Source organism: Lampetra fluviatilis, chromosome 41, assembly GCF_964198595.1.
Source record: "Lampetra fluviatilis chromosome 41, kcLamFluv1.1, whole genome shotgun sequence".
In the NCBI taxonomy this organism is placed as follows: domain Eukaryota; kingdom Metazoa; phylum Chordata; class Hyperoartia; order Petromyzontiformes; family Petromyzontidae; genus Lampetra; species Lampetra fluviatilis.
The window spans coordinates 10,421,561-10,442,711 of NC_136315.1; the positions used below are offsets into that span (position 1 = coordinate 10,421,561).

At 46.9% G+C, this 21,151-nt stretch overlaps 1 protein-coding gene across 1 annotated transcript in view; it reads left to right on the forward strand.

Moving 5' to 3' along the window:
* The window catches only part of RBM22 (RNA binding motif protein 22), a 40,434-nt gene that overhangs the window by 2,415 nt on the left and 16,868 nt on the right, over positions 1-21,151 (forward strand). Inside the window, exons 2-4 of the mRNA XM_078875555.1 lie at positions 13,507-13,560; positions 14,638-14,667; positions 15,597-15,729. Of these exons, the coding sequence (XP_078731681.1) occupies positions 13,507-13,560; positions 14,638-14,667; positions 15,597-15,729 (217 nt within the window). The remainder of the gene's footprint in view (positions 1-13,506; positions 13,561-14,637; positions 14,668-15,596; positions 15,730-21,151) is intronic.

Below are 21,151 nucleotides of genomic sequence, written 5' to 3' on the forward strand. Positions count from 1 at the left end.
TCTTGTGCAGGGAGTTTTATGGTCTCAGCCCAGTCACTACGAATTGGACTTGCACGTAACAAATCATACTCTAATCTGTCCTTTATAATCTGTACAGGTGAGGAGAGAGCTGAATAGATCAGTGAGAGTTCTGGAAAGATATATCCTTGAAGGATGTCAGACAAAGGGCTGTGATATCACTTAAACTTGGTTTCCCAATTTACAGAGTGGCTTATGTATTTGGGGAATCCCATAAAGTATGTTTATATTTTCCTTGATACTGAAAGCACAGTTGCAGTATATCATCAGCAGCAGGCATCAGTATATTGTTGGATGAAGGCCTCCCCAAGCTTTTACCTGCTCTCATTGACCTGCGGTGTACAAGTCCACCTGCACATGAGCTGATTTCATCTCTCTATCTCTGCGGTGGATGTCCTCACAGGGCACGCGTCCCTCCCGTGGCTGCCACGCCATCGTTGTTCTTGCCTGCTGGTCTCGAGCAACTTGTCCTGCCAAAGCCCCCTCTTACTTTTCTTTACAATTTCAAAGAGACAGAACTATGTCTTTAACACCGTGCACGTTGTATAGAAAGTTGCAATATAGTTGGTGGAAATACACAAACAAAAAACTGTTATTCAGCTCATAACTGTTATGCTATTTAAAGTGCCTACTTAGACATGGATTTATGCATCGGCATTTTTGCATGGAAATATCCCGCGTAATGGAATTAATGACACAGGAGATTAAACATATTTTGTTGTGTCAGCTTTATTGCTGTGGCCCTACCAATTTAAATGTTAATTGATTCATAATGCTTGGCTTTTTTTTTTCTTGTAAAATTGTCAACATTTTGGAAACTATGCAGATACATACAAATTCATATCTTCAAATCAGGAATGAATTTAACGAGGGGGAGGGATGGCTCTATGTGTGTACAGGGGGGGACTAACACCCTGTCAGGGTGCTGGGCAGGCCCTGCAGAGAGCCTGGGTTTGAGTTGGAGTTTCATCCATCAGTGATTGAAAATGCATTCTCAATTATAACGAGTTGATGAGCTCAGCCTAAATACTAATGACTAGGCAAAAATGTTTTACATTTCTATTTCAAAATGAATTGCGTATATTCCAACTATAGGGTTGAATGGCGATGCAGTGGTTAGCGCACAGTGCTATGAACCAAGGAAGCCAAGTTAAATTTCCAGCCCTGGCGAACATCACTGGCAAGTAATCTTAAAACTGGTTCTGAAATCTCATCAACTCAAACTGAGCAGTTTGGTGGAAATATGGTCAAACTGCTCCCATGATCGACACGGCATTGGGAGGCCTTCATCCAGCAGTGGATTGACGAAGGGCTGGAAATTACTGTTATCAATCTTGTCCTGAGAACTATATTTTTGGGTTTCATGAATGACTAACACTTGTTTGCAGGCATCCTGAAGAAGTCGTGTCTTGTAAGGACGGAGAGACCCGTTGAGGGACGTTGGAAGTAGTTTTTCAGCATAATTTCCAGGATCTTTCTCTTAATGCAAAGTGGACCACCGCTCATTGTGAAAGAGCCAAATGTAAATGCCTTGGCCTCATGATGTGACATTGATAGCATAAGTAAAACACGTCGGCTTTCGTCACCAATATCCATAATATGTTATTTTGGGTTTGATCGCCTAAATAAAAATGTTGTTGAACCCGCCACCACAGACAGAGCCAATTAATAAGGTTTATCACGTAAACAGAAGATTGCAATTCATTACTAGTACAGTACACCGGTGTGTTGGAGAGCAAAGCCACAACATTTACAATCTGGTTTAACAACACATTCATATTTACGCGATCTAACCAACAAAAAAACCTATATTAAGCATAAGTAAAATTTTATTTGTTTAAAGATTTATGATTTAGTGGTATCTTGTAAAGAACTGTTTAAATACGGTGGTCCCCATAAATATTAGCACATATCTTGGAAATACAACTCTATTCTTGGACACGGTGATTTTAAGCGTCTGTATATTTTTTATCCGTTCAAATACTCTGCGGAAATAAATATTTTTTGGCAAGCGGTAATGGATATAATTAATTACACTACATTTACGATGCCATAATTCTTAATAAAAACATTAGCAGTGTGATAGATTATTTTAAACACACATTCAGAGTCACCCTAAATCTATACTCCAGGTTTTACCTTCTACGCTACACTTCAGCCTGGAGTAGATGAATACCTCTCATCTGTAACCATAACATGTTTTTGTGTTGCTGCAGTCGGCATTGGTGCTTAAGCACAACTCACAAAAACTCCACACATTCATCACTAACACTGTCCTCAAAGGAAAACTATCCACAGTATGCAACGACGTCACTGTAAATTGCGTTGAATTTTTATACCGATTAAGACGAGACACCCACCCGTGGTAAGAAATACAATTATTTACAGCCCTTTGTCATTCCACAGCTTTATGAAGGCGTCCTCATGCCCTGTCGGTCGTGGGCCTTGTTTGACCATAGTTAACCATGTTGGTCACCAGTTCAGATATCTTTCTCCCCTGACTGGTATTAGCCATGGTCGGGAACTGAACTCGTGCCATCGGGAAGAGAAGAGTTGTGCGTAAACCACTCCACCACCACTCCACAGGGTAAAGCAAATGCAAAACATTTATTGTAGACACAAACTATGGAAAGACCTTAGTTCTCCGTGGGATTTTTTTACCCATCTCTTATTGTGGTTGTTTGCTTGTGGGAGAACAGTCGTGTTTATGGGGGGAAAAGCCATGAATAGGAAGGATGGAGTTGTAGAAAAGAAATCGACATCAATGGGTCAGCAACCAACTTACCGTGTTGCCTTGTTAGCCCAGCAAGTGGTTGTCACACAATACAAATAGAGCATAGTCTCGAGCATGTTTCGCTTTTCATTTTAGTTTTCTCTTGTTCACGAATATTCTTGTCCTTCCACACCTCCGATTAGCGCAGTTGGCTACGCATGGTGTGAAATAAGTTCTACATACAATATTGTCCATACCAGTGGTTCCCGATCTATGGTCTGCTAGGTCGTGGGAAGCAGCCTGCAGAACTGTTACAGATACTATGTTTTACACAAAACCGCTAAGCATTATTGCATGGTGGTCCGTAAGAAATGGTTTAGGGTCCACAGTGGTCCACGGGCCCAGACAGGCTGGGAACCAGAGCTCTGTTAGTCTGAATTGTGTTAGCAAATCGTATTTTTCCTGCCATTACTTCCTCTCTGAATTATGCTCTTGTGCTTAATCACAAGTCCTGCTTTGTTTTGCCACCTGGAGATGTGCTACGTGCATGGGTGGCGCACGGTGTAAATCATGCCCGACGACGCTGACGTGCGATCTCGGTGTGACCCAGGCGTGCCCTATGACAGCGTCCGCCAAACTTCTTGTGGAGCAAAGTGAATTGGCCATCGGGGCAGTCGTGTCGTAGCTTTCACAGCATGCATATACAGTGGCGTTGCCTCCAGCGGAAATGTGCAAGTGCGCGTATTATTATCGGTGCCGCGCTCGCGTTGATCACATTTGCGGGGGTCGGCTTTTTGGCTCTGCATTGTACAAAAGGCGGTCACCGTATCACGCACTTTCAGATGCGCTTCTGCGGACATCTGGAACGCTCTTCCTTCTAATATTCGGAAGCCACTAGAGCTTTGCACTTTTAAATCTAGATGGAAAACTAATTTCTTTAACTGCTTTTTATGTTTAATTTGTTGCTCTTCCCCACACCTCCGATTAGCATGGTTGGCTACATACGGTGTGAAAAAAGTTCTACATACAAACAATGAAGGTGCCCCGCCGTGTCATTGCAGCGCCGACCACGGCGACGGCGCTGACTAAGGGTCACCGGGGACCATTTTGCAGGATCTGTCGTGTTTCTAACCGTGGGGTGTCGCGGTTAGAAACGTTTATACAAAGCAACCGGCCGACGCTTGACCGGGGGGTTACGCAGTTGAAAGAGAAGTGGTATAGAGATAATTGCACGGGAAAATGTTGAGAAATTACAACCAGGCTGAGAATATCTTTGTAATTAACAATGTGCTTTTGTTTCGTTTTACCTCCCACACCACCCTCCAGTTTGAAATCTTGCCAGTAACAATTGTCTCAATTTATTTTCTGGGTGCAATTGTCTCCTGGAAAAGGGTATCATGGAAATAATGGAGGATGGTGAAATGAGTCTCGTTTTCATCCACCAGACATTTGCCTTTGCACAATGTATATTTATTTGTCTCGTTCCCTAAGGTTATTCCGATTGCGCCATTGGCGTCGCGTCGCCACCAGAAAAATAATCCACTTGGAGCTCCCGCAGAGCAGTGCGACCTTTTGTATTAGAGGACTGCCCGCGGAAGCAGATACCTACCTCTGAGAACCACAGTGACCTTCTGTCCACACAGTAGAGGGTAGCACTCTCCACTCACTCTCTATATGAGAGTGAGGTTCGTTGTAGGGCTAAACAGAAGTTTTAATTCTCGGAGCTGGAATTTTTCCCAAATTAAGTGCATTGCGCTTTTATAATTAATTTTATTTAAATGCATTCATCTTCCGGATGACTATGAGCAGATCACCCAGAAATGCCCGATAGCGTCAGATTTCAAAAGCTGAGAAAAGTTGAACCTGGATAATGCTTGGATGGGCAGTCAACATGTATTAAAATGGATGTTGTAGGCTGTTGCAAGGCAACAATGTGGGCAGTAGAGGACAGTGCAGCGACATCCGTCGTTGTACCGTACCTCTCTGCTGATTTATTCGCTCACCGTGTTCACCAATCCACACTGTTTAGCGTGGCGAAGTATTTTCAAATAACCCCCACGACTCTCACGGTGTGGGGAGGTGCCATCATCCAGCAGTGGATCGACAACTGTGCTGCGCGTGTACATCATTATGATGTTATCCACGCTCTCTTCATCTCACGGGAATGTCACAGATGATGTCTTCAAAGAGCCTATAGCAGGTTGCGAGTAAGATATTCCAGTCATTACTGTCAACACCGCTCTCATTTCCACAGATTGGTGAGTAGCAAATCAATTTTAAACATAACTCATTTATTTCAATTAAACATAGCAAGCACTTTTCTTAATTTGCAGATGGAGTCAATTATGATTTTTTTTTTACGTCTGAATGTAAATATCCTGCATCGGAGGTGTCTGCGGCAGAGCTCCACAGCTCCTTGTGAGATTATGTGTGAGTTCAAATCCCATTCGGTGCTGCTACCATGCCCATCATCCCTGCGGCGTCGATGAAACGAGGCATTTGCTTTGTGCAAATGGCGCAATGATTCCTACGTATAGACCCGTCCACGGCATAGGAATTGGAATTGACGAGACTGACTTGGGTTACCCATGCAGATGTAATCTAATTTACAGCCCTTTATCAATCCACTGCTGGATGAAGGCCTCCCTATTACGTGACAGTCATGGGAGTTGTTTGACCATACTTCACCACACTGGTCACTGGGTTGGTGAAGGTGAGGGGGTGTGTGGTAGCCAGGATTGGTTCAGATATCACCTGCCACTGATGTTGTTAGCCTTGGTTTTGAGTCGAACTCGATTACTCAGTGCCCAAACCCAACGCGCCACCATTCCAGCAATGCAGATGAGCAGCGCCAAATGCTCGGCAATGATAAATCCACTGCTGGATGATGAACTGCACAATCAGGCCACTGTCTCTCACATGTAACCATTAATATTTAATGGACATTGCTTGGCAGCCTTGCAACCTCTGCAGTTTTAAAGAGTGGTGCGAGCATTGCTTGTGCACTAACCTTGGAGATTAAGTCTCATAAGATTGAGTTAACAACTTAAGAGGGGGGGGGGACAAAAAAAAACAGGCAAGTTCTGGTTATTGCTGATGATACAATTTCGCAAGGTGTACCTTTGTACGTTTCATTCTGCTTCACGTAGTGTGACGGTCGTCTTCTGTTCACAGGTGCAAAACTGCGCATGTGTGAGGAGCCAACCGAGTTGGCTTAAATGCTCCGCCGCAGGTTTCCCGATCTCTCAGTGCACCGAACAAAACTTAGCATGTACTGGCAGGACCACATGTCTGAACGTCATGGTGTCACACGTACAGATGTTATGACACCTCGCTAATCTTCATCTCTTCTGGAGCTCTCATCTTGCTCTCTTGTTTTCTCGTGTTCATTTCACTCGTCTGTGTACCCCCTTTGTCCCTGTGAGTCTCAGCCAGCCAAATCTCCCTTGTGGGGCACTCCATGAGTTGTCAGCGTCCATGTGCTGCCCGTGTGCCTCCAGTTGAAGAGCCCAGTCTTTGTGCAACTGATGGCCGCTACTTGGTAGCTGAGGAGCTCCTGCAGACGTGTTTACGAGCAGCCTTAATTCCCCTCGTGAAGCTGGCCACTCATCAGCTATTCAATCAATTTCCACTTAAAATGAATTGTCGGGGGACTGGTGGGGGTGGGGGGGCCTGTACGGCCACGTATTGTTGCACCACTGCTGGATGAACGTTTCTCGACGCGGTGCGGGCCATCGGGGTTAATTGGCCATGCTTCACGATGCCGGTCCGTGCGGGTTGGTGAAGGTTGGGAGCATTGACGCGGGATCACGTGAGAGCATCGTACAGGGCAGCGATGGATTGTGCTCCGTTGCCTTGCAGCCCCAACGCTGTGACCAGATAATCCATAATCCACTCCGTCTCGTCAGATCGTGCAAGCTAAGCAGGCGTTGAACCTGAATGGTGGTTGGTGACCAGCATGCACAAATAGGAAATCGGTGAAAAAGAGCTTTATAGCTCATCGGATTCCTCCAGTATAAATACATATGATTCTGGTTTGTTATAGGCTGCTAAAAATGTGTCAATCTGATTTTTTATAAGGCATCTCAACCCACTTGAAAGCTGCACATTCATAATCATCTTCTTGAAGAATTGTACTGTTGTTGATAGCACAGTTTTTTCTCTCGAAATGACCTCAGGATTTTGATGTGCGTATTACTTTTCGGTCCGTGATAATCTCGAGAGAATATGGCAAGGGTTATAATTGAGATGCAGCCACGTTCATTTACCTGAAAAAGTCATCATCGTTAATCAATATCTCTCTGCAGGTCTCTGCTGTCTTTGTTGACTATTCGTTATAATTGAAATGGTAAATAAAAACAAATTGACATATTTCAACCCCAACCTATTGGCATCCCATTAAGCCCCTCGCCTCGATATTAATAGGGGGATTGATCCCCAGAGATAATTTAATGGTGACTAATGCAATTGATTTATTCTAAATGGACGATTATTACAGGAATTTAGAGCGATAGGCATGGAGTTTATGAAGTGGGCTTGGTGAAACCTCATCCACAAGGGCTGATCATCACTCACCTCTTCTCCCTTTCGATGTATCATCGGGGCCCATCCTCACGTCGCAGTGATGGCTGGGAACTTGAATACCACTTTGGGCTAAGTCACCGGCGGGGCAGGTTAGCTCATTCATAAAAAAAAAACCTTGCAGTAAAAATTAGAAGAAAAAACGAATAATACGTATTTGGTGCCATTCAACAGTAATTGTCCGTAGGTTGAGAAAATGTTTATTTTATGGAATAGGTTAATGGTTTCATATACATACGTGCACACCAAACTGTGTCCATCCCACAGCGCCCTGGTAATAGCTTGCCATGCTACGGCGCTATTATTATTATTATTGTGGAAAGGTCAATTTGTCAAGTCCGATACCACCGCAGTATTTTATGAGCACTTGTCCCTTATCAAGGAAGGCCGACAATCCGTTTTCTGTGTGGATTACAGCCTTAATTGGTTGACATGCTATTGCCCGATTAAAGAGACACTTGATGATTACCCGCAGTTTTAGTGTAAGATGTACGCCTGAAGTTGTGGAACTCTCTTGTGGAGAGCAGTTGATGAATACATGTGTGCTGACACTCTTGATGAGCACGATGTAAGGCACGTCCAGCATGATTGGATTTCTGGGTTAATGTCCAGGGCTTACAGAGGCCCGACTCCTCTCTTTCAGAGACACAAAGCAATGATTTCCCGTATAGTCTTTAACAGATTGTTGGTGCAATGTGCTGTTAGCCAGCATCTTTGGTTGGCTGGCTGGCTGGCTGGCATGGCACGAGGGCTTGTTAGCCAGCACCATGCCCAGCCACCTTTGTATCCCCAGTTCTGATATTTACACACCGCACCAAGTGCTCATTGAACCCGTTCAGATAATCGTCACCGGTATTTGCCGTGAGCGGGAACTGAACTCGGGTCTGCAGGTTCCATAGCACAGCGTGCAAAACCACGGCACTTGCTCCCCATCTAACACGCACATGCAAAACAATCACCAGACCTCTGGTAATTTATAATTATTTTATTTTCCTTAAGACCAGGTGAGACTTGTCTTTGCGATTGCTGCAAAATATTTTTTAAAAAATAAACACTTTTTTTATGAACGCCAAAAGTGGCCTAATATCTTCTCTCTATAAAATAAGTCTTGAACCCAATGGCGGACAGGATAGCGGTCGTCGTTTTTTGTATTATTCTTTGGTTCGTTCGGTAAAGTCATGTGGTTTTCCCACCTGATGATGATAGCTTGTGTTGCGATTGAAACGTCGTGATTTAATTTATTTAATTTTATTCCTACGTGACTTTACCGAAAGAACCAAAGAATATGGATCCCTGCAGTCACGAAAACTTCAAATCTAGATTGGTTTTTGTATTATTTACCCCTCACAGTGAAACTCTTTCCTTGCAATAAACAGCATCTCCCTTTCAACATGCCACTCTCGCTTAAACACTAAGTGCAAATAGAGAGCAGTGATATTCTGAATTCCAAAAATTATTGACTGCGCCGAAAATAACTCGTCCATATATATAAAAAAAGAGAAATACCGCAAATGAAATAAATAAACTTAAAATAGCCTCGGCCTTCGTAGCGGTGCCTCTCGAGGGATTTGTGCATTTCTCGTGTAAAACATGTTCTTTGTGTTTACTCAGTGTGACTGATTTGCCCCTAATTAAGTTTTGAATGTAAAAAACACGCTGACCTCTTCTTCACAAGTTTTCAGAAGTGGATTTGTTTTCTTTCAAAAAAGTAAAGTAGCAAACGTAATATCAATTGCACGATACGGCCTCTTGGTGAAATGTGCTAATCATCATTGTCATAACCATCATCATCATCAGTCAGGAGCAATTCAATGCTAGATTAAGGCTTCCCCAAGCCAAATATCATGTAACAATCCACCTAGCACCTGTACACGAGCTGATTTCATTGTTCCATCTCCGCTGTGGCCGATTTTCTCAGGCCTGTTACAATGTGACAAGTGCATTGTTTGGCTCCACTCGCAGATATTTCTACTCCACGGTAATTTTCTGAAACGGCAACGTATTCTGTCTCTCGATACACACTCATATATATGTTTTGTCGGTGTAAACATTTTCCAAAGCACCCCATGCTCCAGAGAATTACTTAATGGCAATCAGTCGGTAAATGACAATCTCAGTTGCGCGTTGGCTTCATATTTTTATCGTCGACGGCGCCACAGCAAAATCACTGGTTGCGGCAATTTCTCCACCCCGCACCCACCCCCCTGTGGACCCTCACTGTGGAATTTACCGCATTGTTTAAACGAGGGAAATTGAAAATAATGGGACTTGACAATCTCAAAACGCGATTGCACCTTGGCAGTGACAGAAAATCAGTGTCCTAATGTATGGCGCGGAGAATTCGCGCAACACAGATGGCCCCGCGGTGGCCTAATTTAGCTGTGGGGGGGCGGCACAGCTACTCCGTAGCCTTCCGCCGTGATGCCGGTTGTGCCGTGAGTGATGGCCCTCTCGCAGCTGGGCTCGTTTAGCCGGTTGACGTCGGTGGCGGCGATGCCTTGGCCTGGCGCTCGGTGCCGTGAGTCGCGGGTTCGAATCCGGCAGGGCCGCCATGGTTGTTTACAGTCGTGTGCATTAACCGTAGAATACTAAGAGCTGCATGCTGCGTGGTGGATGTTAAAGACCCCCATGACATCATGGTCGAAATCGGGCCAATTTGTTATTTTACCAGCAAAATGTTTCGAGACATTGGCACCTACTGCGAAACTGCTGCAGTCTTCTCATCTGTACCACACGGCATCTTCCTTCCTTGATCACCTTACGCTGTAAGAACGGCGCGGATAACAAATGTATTCATAATTTGATTCGACAATAACTAACTAACCCCAGTTTCTGCAGTTTATAGTGATGATGGACTTGCAATGAATGAATGTGCAGAATATGGCTTTGACTTGCTGAGCTGATGACTTGGACTAAAATAATCTACACAGTGGTGCAGCGGTGGTGCAGTGGTCAGTTCGCGACTCCATGAACCCATTGACCTTAGGTCGATTCTGGGCTGAAGCTAACATTGGTTTTGACCGATATCTGAACCAATCCAGCGCTTATAGACCAGCGTGGTGATGTATGGTCAAACAAGTCACCAAAACCGACACGGCATGGGGAGGCCTGCATCTAGCAGTGGATTTACTAAGGTGGTGTAAGTTATGTCAGTGGATTTTAAGTAGTTAAATAGAGCTATCCGCCTGGTTTGTAACTTACAGACTCCCCATTGACTACATCCAACTTGGACCCATGTCTCACAGAAGATGGCCCTTGCCTTTTAACATTTGCAGTTCATCAGCATTTGTTGACGCAAGCCTAGCCCTGCTGATGAGACTACGTATGTCGATACCGGTCCAGGTTTTGTTTGTATTGAACCATTGCTGCTGAAATTATGTACTCCCTAGAAAGCCATGTGGCTGATGGCATGTGTAGAAAATATATTTCATAATAGTTTATTTTTGGAATGACAGACGTTTGGAGGGAGTGTATTTGTTGATTTGGCCCCAATGTAGAGTCCGTGCTTGGTCGTTAGCTGCGTCTTCGGTCCTCGTCAACGTGGCACCGGGAGCGTCGCCCCGATTGACGGAGTTGGCCGTTGGCACCGTGCTATTCGGATGACGGACGCGGCACGCATGACCCCCCCCCCACCTCGCGACGTTCGTCCAAGACCATCGCACATTCCGTCGCTTTGTGGGCGCGTCACGGCGACGCACCTGCTAGTGCTGTACGCATCCAAACGAACGAGGGAGACGAATCGTGCATGTGACACGGAGCACTCTGAAATGCATTGGTCCTTGCTCCAAGTTGTAATTTAGCGAGCCGCACCGCGACACGATGTTACATGGCGCAGGATGCGTGATGTCACGCTTCGTGACGACGCGGGGAGGCGGGTGCGTGTGGCTTGTTGCATCAACGCCCTAACACGCTTATATCCGCTTCACCCCGGGGTCTTCTGCCACTAAGGGTGGCCGTTTTTTTTTATTAACGCGTGAGTCCCCTAATAGTCGCGCAATTTCACACCAACATTTCAATGATATTGTGTCGTCTTCACGAAAGTTACCACGACCCCATGTAGCAGACAGACGGAGCTAATGCATTTAAAGTTCAGCTTAGCTAGAAATAGTTAAAAAAGGGGCACTGGCCTTTCTCTCAAATCCTCGAGCACCTCGCCCTCGCAGTACTGGCAAGACCTCAACCCCGGTCCTCACATTCACTGCGAGTGGCTCTCAGGGATCTGTCCTGGGTTGTGTCCTGTTACCAGTCTACAATTGGTCATATATTCAATAGTCACAGGATAAACAATCACTCTTACCTCTGACACTCATTTATAATTGACTAACCTCCGCTCATGGCCGACTCAACCTGGCCAATTGTACCTCAACCTTACAGTCAATCAATCAATTTGTATTTTACTTGCCAATATCACCCTGAATAAAGTAGGCATCGGTGCACATTACAACAGAACTGGAACAGTATGGAACAACAAGAAAAAAAAACGTCATGACTTCAGCGGCTAGCAACCTGAATGGGTGACAGCACTGGATTTCGGTATCTCCTTGGACTCCTCATTCTCACAGACAACCACGTGCTCAACACAAAGACGTAATCAGCATTTGGCACGGCCACATGGCTTCCATTGCTACGCTAAAAATCTTCCACTGGCTCCCCATCGAATCACAGCACAACATCGCCATCCTATGCCATTGAGCTCTTTGTTAAAGTCTCCCACCATACCCCTCCTCTACCCTTCTCACATCACTGATTCACAGCACACCGCCACGTCCTACGGAGCCCGTCTAACAGCCTGCTCATCATACCCAGAACCAGCGCTGTCCTGGCTGAGCAGCGCTTCACCGTAGCTGCATCGGCAGCAGCCGTCTGTAACTCTCTCCCACTGCTGCGCACGCACACGCAGCAGCATCCAAGCAGCATCATCCATCTTCAAGCAGTAGCTCAAAGCTCTTATCTGTCTACACTCTCACCTGTTCAGGCTCACGCCTGTTCAGACTCTTAATTGTTCAGGTTGTTTGAGAGATTGTGAAATCTGATATTCTGCCTCCCGAGTTCTCGATGGAACATTACGTCCGATTCACGAAATAAGCGTGCATTATAAATTGTGTTTATTGTTATTATTACGGGAAAGCCATTGGAGTTATGGGTCGGGGACCATTTGACACAAGTCTATGTGATCCACCAGCCCTTGCTTCGAGAGCACTGAATCACAGGTGCGTGCGTGTCCCACACGTGGCTGCTTCGCCTTTAGCCTCTTCTGACCCACCGGCTCGCGCAACGCCAAACAATTCTCTCGTCTCGGCGTGAATCAAACCCGCAACCCTGTTAACCAGCAAACGCCGAACTGGCAGCTTAATGAGGCCCGCGCTATTGACGTTATCAATATCAGCACCCCCCACCCTGCCCCCCCCAATTATTTCAGTGGTAACAGTATAAATTGATGAATATTGACCGTGAGAAGCCATAGTTCCAGCTGTGCTGTGACCCTTGTGCCGCCCACGCGCTCGCGCACGCGGTGATCTCCGCTCGCTCCTCCGCGTCGCACGCTTCACCACACCGCTGCGACATTCAGTTGTCAGCAGAGAGGCCAAGAGCAGCAGCTGCATTGTACTTCTTTGCATTGGGGATAGCGCCTTGTCCTTGAGTCTCACCGACGGCTATTCCCCCTGCAGAGGATCTCCGCACGCGCCGCCCGTTACTTTCCATGCTGTGCGTGATTTGCCGCGAAGTTTAAAAATCTCTCGTGACGATCGGCGAGTTGAGCGACGTTAGTGACGTCACGTCTGTCCGTCCGTCCGACCTCGCGAGGTGTTTGCGCTGCCTGCTGAGAGAGTTTGGAATAGGCAACTCTCCTTTGCTTTGTGTCTTGAGAACGTGACGCTCGTGCACAATCTTGGACGAAAAAATAATTCAAATAACATTAGCACATTAGACTCGACACCCTGACATTCAATTAGGCTTGATTTAATCAGACGTGTTGAAATGCCAGCTCCTCAATCACGTGCCTCATTACATTCCTCTGTTAAACTTCCAGCTTTGTGAAATCAACACGACTTGTTATTGTGCCAAATAAAGATCGGCTCGACGATGATGGGCAGGGGGCCCTGCACGGAGAAATGTCACGATGCCGCCACCCCAGGCCTCAAAAGAGCACGCCGTCGCGCATGGCCAACCCATGGGTTTTCTTGTCGTTGCAGGAGTTTCCGATTCTGTGCCAAACGTGTCTCGGAGAAAACCCGTACATCCGCATGGTGAGTCGGCGAGAGCGTGCCGCGGGAATTGACCGCATCCACCGCCTCGCTTCTCCTTCTGAGGCGGCGTGGAGCCACCCACCGTGCAGCTGACGCATCGGCCCTGTACAGATGTGTGTCCAGCTAAACTCAAGTTTAAAGGGTATCCCTGTTCACATGAGTTTGGAGATATTTCCTTGTTTATGTTTTGACATGTCTCCTTTTCAGTTAACATCTCTGCATGGTAGCGAGATGTTAACTACCTCGCCTGGTTTTCAGGACGTCGGGGTTCGATCCCAACCCTGACACATATATATTTGGAGTTTGCATGTGTCTCTCCCCATAGTTGTGTGTATTTTTCTCCGAGTCCTCCGGTCTTTGCCTCCACATTTAGAAACATGCGTTCAGAGTATTTAGCTGCTATACATTTACATTTCGTTGAGCTATCATTTGTGACTAGGTCACTTTTGAAAAAGGGCTATATAGCTCAGTTGGCTTTACCTGGTAAAGTAAAAATAGTTTAGATTTTAACAGTTTTAGTTTCGGCGATCATGCTGTCGTTTATCCTTTTTAGCCTATGGGGTGAGAGAGGAGGGGGGGGGCCCTTGTGACAGCTGTCCCTGCCCAGTGGAAGGTGACACGGCGCTGACTTGCAAATGGGCATTTGCTTCTCAGTATGGGGCGATGTTGCTATTGGTTATTGATGATTCAAATTTAGTCATTATTTATTTTTGCTAAGTGTATACTGGGACACATGCCCTTTTTTTCATTCAACCCATTACACTCAAACCAGGTTTAGTCACAGTTGCCTGACTGGGATTTGAACCGAGAATTTCAGCAGTGTGACTTGCATTCCCTTATCCACCTGTCCTTTCCAGCCACTTGGCCTCGTTATTGTTGTGGTTGTCATGAGCCGTTCTCAAGCCACTGCTGGACGATTGAAGTGCTCAATCAGATGGTAGTGACGTCTTGCACTACGTGGCTTCATTTCCCATCTCTACTGCTCGTGCCCCGAGTCATTTGATTGTTTTATTGCAAAGTTATTGTTTTATTGCAAAGTTAATTAATGCCATGGTGTTCTCTGTGCGTCTCTTTCAGACCAAAGAAAAGTATGGGAAGGAATGCAAAGTAAGTGCGTGATGCTCATTGTTCTCGTGGGCTTGGTGTAAGCGGTGCATTTGAACCTCGCCGTGCAGCCCAATAAAGTTCACATGTCTCATTCACGAAGCCTGGGGCACAACTCGGGCGTGCATCTAAATCGGTGTACCCACTGGGAGGTGGTCCCTCATTCACCTCTGCCACCCCCACACCGTCTGGAACTCCTTTCCTCCAGTCGTCCGTGCTGTCGCCTCTTGCCCCCATTCAAGTCCAGGCTTGAGACCTTCCTCTTCGCCCCACCCGTGACCAACTGTGCCCCTCTCTGTATAATAAATAGAGCCATGTGTTTCTGTGCTGTGTCTCGAATTGCGGTGGTGTCGAAAAACGCCCTGCAGAGGCCCGTAGACTGGCACAGAGAAGCGTAAACCAACAGAGAGACCCATAAACTCACACAGAAAGCCATAGCCTCTCAAATAGAGATCTTTAGGCTGAAATAGAGCCCTATAATTGCCTCCCCAAAATCAATATTTTCACCGTTTCTCTACAGAGTTTTGAGATTTCAAATTTAGAAGCCGCATCTTTGCACATTGTTTTGTTTATCCAAGTTGTATTGAAGTTGCCTACTGTATTCGGCTGCATTGTCCTCTTAGCGAGTGGTGATCTTCACATGATTATGGCGTGATCATCACATGATTATAGATTGATCGTCATGTGATCATGACATGATTGTCACACGATTGTCACATGATCGTCACATCATTGGTGCACGATCTTGCGTGATTGTCGCGTGATCATAACATGATCATCATGTGATCATCATAAGATATTATAATAATAGTCACGTGATTGTCACATGATTGGTGCTTGATCATCGCGTGATCGTCAAGTGATCGTCACATGATTACAGAATAATCGTCGCGTGATCGTTGCATGATCGTTGCCCGGCTCTGCCCCTCTAGATCTGCTGCCGCCCATTCACGGTGTTCCGCTACTGCCCCGGCGCACGCATGCGCTTCAAGAAGACCGAGGTGTGCCAGACATGCAGCAAGATGAAGAACGTGTGCCAGACGTGCCTCCTCGACCTGGAGTACGGTGAGTCTCAGCCACTTGTTAACGAGCCAACCAGGCGGCCAGTTGGCCCAGCCAGAGGTCCGAGACGCTGAACCGGCACCGCCGAGGATCCTGCTTCCAATCCAGGTTTTTTTTAGCCAACGCCCGTGATTAAACCAGGTCCTCAAGTGTAAGTTAACATCTCGCCGCGGTGGTGAAATGTTAACTACCTCGCCTGGTCTTGTGCAGGAGGTTGTGGGTTTGATCCTGACCCTGCTACCATTATATTTGGAATTTGCGTGTTTTCCCTGTGGTCACGTTGGCCTTTCTCCGGGTCCTCCCGTTTTTCTCTCCACATTTAGAAACATGCGTTTAGAGTATTTGGCTGCTATACATTTCCACATGATAATCCACTTCGTTGAGCTATTAATTGTGGACAGGTCGCTTATCAAAAAGCGCTTTACCTGGTAAAATAAAAAGTTTAGTAGTTAGCTATGGTGACCGGGTGTCAACCCAGTCACCATAGACCACACATAAAACATTGAGTTAAATTAGGTTTCTCTGCGTCCATGCCGCCGTCCACTGCTCACTTAGTTTATCTTAACAATTAATGATCAAATTCTGTTAGGGTCATGGGACGTCATGCAGAGAGAGTTCTTGGGACGGGCACTGTGTGTCCACCACCCCTGCCTCGTTCCTTCTGCCCACTGCCCATGAGCCTAACTGTTATCTCTGCATGTGGGGATTAATTCCAGCTCTGAGAATGAAATCCATCGCCTTGACATTCATGCGACGTACATTACTCACGGTGGCAGGGCAGGTGGGAAAGTGCTGCCTTCCTGCTGTGTGGATCAGAGGGCACTTAAAGGAATGCCAGAGGTAGCTCTATGATATACGCTTCCGCGGGCCTTTCTCCAACCACAAACCGTAGCACCCGCCGTGCTAGAGATGCGGAAGTATGCATCACACGTTATGACGTCGTGTGTACAGTGCGCAGGGACTTAAATTGAATCCTGGTAGAGAACATTGGTAGGGACTAAAAGGCGGTGGAGCATGGGGGATCGTGAGCACTGGAGTTGAGGAACCCTGCTCTAAGCGCTTGGTCACGTGTCCTCTATCATATTGGCATGCATCATTGCCTCAGTGTCGCACAGGACACAACATCCATGGGTTTAAATAAATAAACTGCAAGCAACTCTCATGGATTACTTATCTTGATTGATGGCCTTGAGCCAGCAGCGGCAATTCCACATTCTTATGGAAAAGGCCATTCTGTCCGTACGATGTTGTCTCTGTTGATTGCTCGCAATATGGTACTCATTTTGTGAGCTTTCTTTGGGATTATGGGTGCAGTTGACACTCGGCCAGAATTCGAATTGTCAACCTCCTGAATGTGCGTTGAGCATTGTAGCACAGCACTAACTGTCCCGGTGCTCTCTGAAATGCTTTGTAAAATGTTAAAATGGATTGGAGACCTGGAAAGGGATGGCAAACACTCTGCAAATCTTAGGAATGCATAGATGTGAATACAACGTGTAACGATGTAAATCTCATTAATGATTACATTCCGGCTGGCGCGTTGGGAAAGTTGTGCCCCTGATTTCATGATCGCTTCTAAGCGCTCAGTGACTGGTGAGGATTTTATAACTTATTAGGGTTTATGTTCGTGCATTAAAAAAAAGCAACTCTTGGGATGTTTGCCAGCAGTGGTATTAATGGGTTTGATGGCAGTAATAGCGATGGTTTTAAACCTGTTGCCCATGGGCGACACATGTGCTGACCGTTCCGGACGGTGGCAGTTTTGGGCTGCGACCTGTTATCCGACCGTAAGATTCAGTCGCCGAGTTTTGCGAGACTTTTCCCAAATTTGTAATGCTTCTGACACTTCCCGTTTAATTCTCTGGTCTGACACTGGTGAGACTAGGCCCTAAAGAAGGGTGTCTGGTGTAGACCAATCAGTTTCAAAGACAATGCATGTCTTATCAGAGGATGTTTTTTTGTTTGCATGTTCACAAATACGTGTGGTTAATGCAGACATTATTCCTTGACAACGGTTTATATTTGGTGTTTGAACATCTTAACACCTGTTTTATTGCCAAAAAGGGTAAAACCTATTCTTTAGCTTCTGACTCTGCGTCGCGTGAGCGAACTTAAGATGGCGTTTAAATACAGCCATCATCGGTGGCACCTTTGAGAATCTGTAGAACCAGCAAGTGGAATAGCTCGCCCCCTACGTGACCAGGGCACCAACGCATTGTGCATTGCAGCAGCCAGTAGGTCTTCAATTGGATTGAGACACCGTTAAATATAATGTAACTCAAACTACAAAGAGCTTTTAATTTGTAGAATCTCCCCATGGCTGTCTCGAATTGTCCGATACAGGTTTAGATTTGTCATTCATGAGTAAAAAAAAACTTTTAAATCGTAAAAGCCTTTAATTTAAAATCTCCGTTGGAGGTTGACTTCGCCAATTGGCTTTCTGGTGCCAACAGTGAGTTCCACTTTGTGGGGAGTGGGGGCGATGGTTACCCTGTGGATAGATTACCCTGTACCCAGAGACTCTGGAACTTCCACCACTGGCTTGGGGCTGTCACAAAGATGCGCATTGCCCTTTTGCTTATTTGAACAGGGAAACATTATAACTCTTTGGGCCTGACCACTGACCAAGCGATTAGCTGTTAGCTTAGCCACTGCTGAAGGCCACTAGCCACTACCTTGGCCAATAGACACGCCATTCGCCGCTGACTTGGGTCACTAGCCAGGCTACTCGTTAGCCCATTAGCCGCTAACTTCGCTCACTCGCCAAGACGCCACAAAGGCTACGAGACGGACCATGAACCACGATTTTAGCCACTAGCTAGGCCAGTAGCTAAGAGCTTGGCCACATACCAGGCCACTGGCCAGGCCAACACTCTCCATCACCGTGGCGCCGTTGTTTTAGGCCGGAACACGGATCCTGACCTGATTGGGCACGTAGCGGCAGTATTTGCTTTGGCACACTGCTGGCATCGGCGATAAGGAGCCGGCCGTTTTGACTGCTTCGGGAGGGCCGGCCGCTGTTAATTTATAATTGGATTCGCCCCCTAACGTGGCAGCAGTCCAGAGTCACGTGCCCCCCCCCCTGCCCTTCGTGCCTCTTGAGAAAGCTTTGAAAGAGGCAGATTTCTCACGGTCAGTGAGGGAGAGAGAAGGTTGTGCATTGTACACTGGATGTAGACCACAATTTCTCCATCTGTGGTTGTTTTATAGATAGACTGGTCTCTGGCACGGCTGCGACCAATAGAGATGAGCGCTGATCCAATTTTGTTTGGGGATCACCTTTTTCTTTCAGCAGCCAATCATTCTGCAGTGCACAGATACATGAAGTACCATTTTGTGGGAAGTCATCACCCTCATTGGTCCTTTATTTAGAAGTGGGACCTTGCTTATACAGGAACAGCATATAAATGTATGTATGTAGAATTTAAAAACAACTTGACAATGATTAACTTGTATCAGGCAAAACAGGATGCCATAGTGGAAAACATGCAGCCTAATAATGTTTCCCTAACACAACTATTCAGCAGTAATCCTGCGGAAACACCGGCGCGTTGTAGATTCTTAAGAAATTTCCCGTTGTTCTGGACTCTTGAGTGTAGCAAAGCACTGCCTGGAGTTCGCAGACGGTGGAAGGGGTGCTCTGTGGTTAATCAGACGCAACCTCATTTTCACAAAGGCCGAACATCGTTGGCGCCAAACTGTGGAGGAACCCTTGCTAGCTTGCGGGTATCTTTCACTTTATTCATTCGTGCACCGTGTGCACCACTTGTCTAAGTAATTTGCAACGAGCGGCACCGTCGAACTCCCAGCTCGAACGAGCAAGCATCGGTGCTCGTCTCTGTTTGAAGTGGTGGAAGTTCCACATTGATATGGCTGGGGCCAGTCTATCTGTATGAAGACCACCGATGAAGTTTCGCAAAAGTGTCACCGCATCCAACGTGCTTGCGCCGGAGCCGCCCAGAGCCACATATATTTGCAAATCAATGTCGACCGTAAAACAAAAAAAAGGAACCGGGGCGTGCATTTGCCCTGACACGCTCGGGTTAACGAGCTGGGAGCTTCACCAGAAGAGTTGCCGGCTCGTTAAGCATTTCCGGCTTTATCGGAGGGCTCCCTGCAGCAGCGTGTGGGGGCCGGTGTTAGGTTGCGCACGCTCTTTGCTCCAAGCTCTTTGTAATCGGAGCTGGCCGCGTGTTTTTAAGTTTAGCAGGTGTGTAGCTCGGCTATGCTTTGGGTAAGAGTGTTAAGGATTATGGCACCGCAGCGAGCGGTGATCGTTGCTTGGTGGGAATTGCTGTCCCCTACAGGAGCAGTAGGGGGTGCTGTTTCCTGGGTTCAGGGAGTGAGGCACTTATCCCCTCTGGGTGTCTCAGTGAGACTCTCTCCCCTCTGGGGGTCTCAGTGAGACTCTCTCCCCTCTGGGTGTCTCAGTGAGACTCTCTCCCCTCTGGGTGTCTCAGCGGAGACTTTCTCCCCTGTGTATGTCTCAGTGAGACTCTGTCCCCTCTGGGTGACTCGGTGAGACTCTCTCCCCTCTGGGTGACTCGGTGTGACTCTCTCCCCTCTGGGTGACTCAGTGAGACTCTCTCCCCTCTGGGTGTCTCAGTGAGACTCTGTCCCCTCTGGGTGACTCGGTGAGACTCTCTCCCCTCTGGGTGACTCGGTGTGACTCTCTCCCCTCTGGGTGACTCAGTGAGACTCTCTCCCCTCTGGGTGTCTCAGTGGAGACTCTCTCCCCTCTGGGTGTCTCAGTGAGACTCTCTCCCCTCTGGGTGTCTCAGCGGAGACTCTCTCCCCTGTGTATGTCTCAGTGAGACTCTGTCCCCTATGGATGTCTAAGTGAGACTCTCTCCCCTCTGGGTGTCTCAGTGAGTCTCTCTCCCCTCTGGGTGTCTCAGTGAGACTCTCTCCCCTCTGGGTGTCGCAGTGAGACTCTCTCCCCTCTGGGTGTCGCAGTGAGACTCTCTCCCCTCTGGGTGTCTCAGTGAGACTCTCTCCCCTCTGGGTGTCTCAGTGAGACTCTCTCCCCTCTGGGTGTCTCAGTGAGACTCTCTCCCCTCTGGGTGTCTCAGTGGAGACTCTCTCCCCTGTGTGTGTCTCAGTGAGATACTCGGCATGTCTCGGTGTCTCAGTGAGACTCTCCTTCTTTCTCCCTCTGGGTGTCTCGGTGAGACACCCACTCTTCTATCGTTTCTGCTCAGCGGTTCCCTTCAGCTCCGATGTGGTTTCCCTTTATGTATGTGTGTTCCTTCCTAAGTCTTTGTATTGTACAGAGACGGTGCACATGAGTTACCGTTCACTTTGCCAGATTACTCTTGCAAATGACTCATCTGGCTCTCTTTGAATTCTCAGCTGGTTTAACAAATTCACCAGATACTTGGTTGATCTCGAACGCTGATGGGTGCCGCCGTGCGCGCGTGCTGCT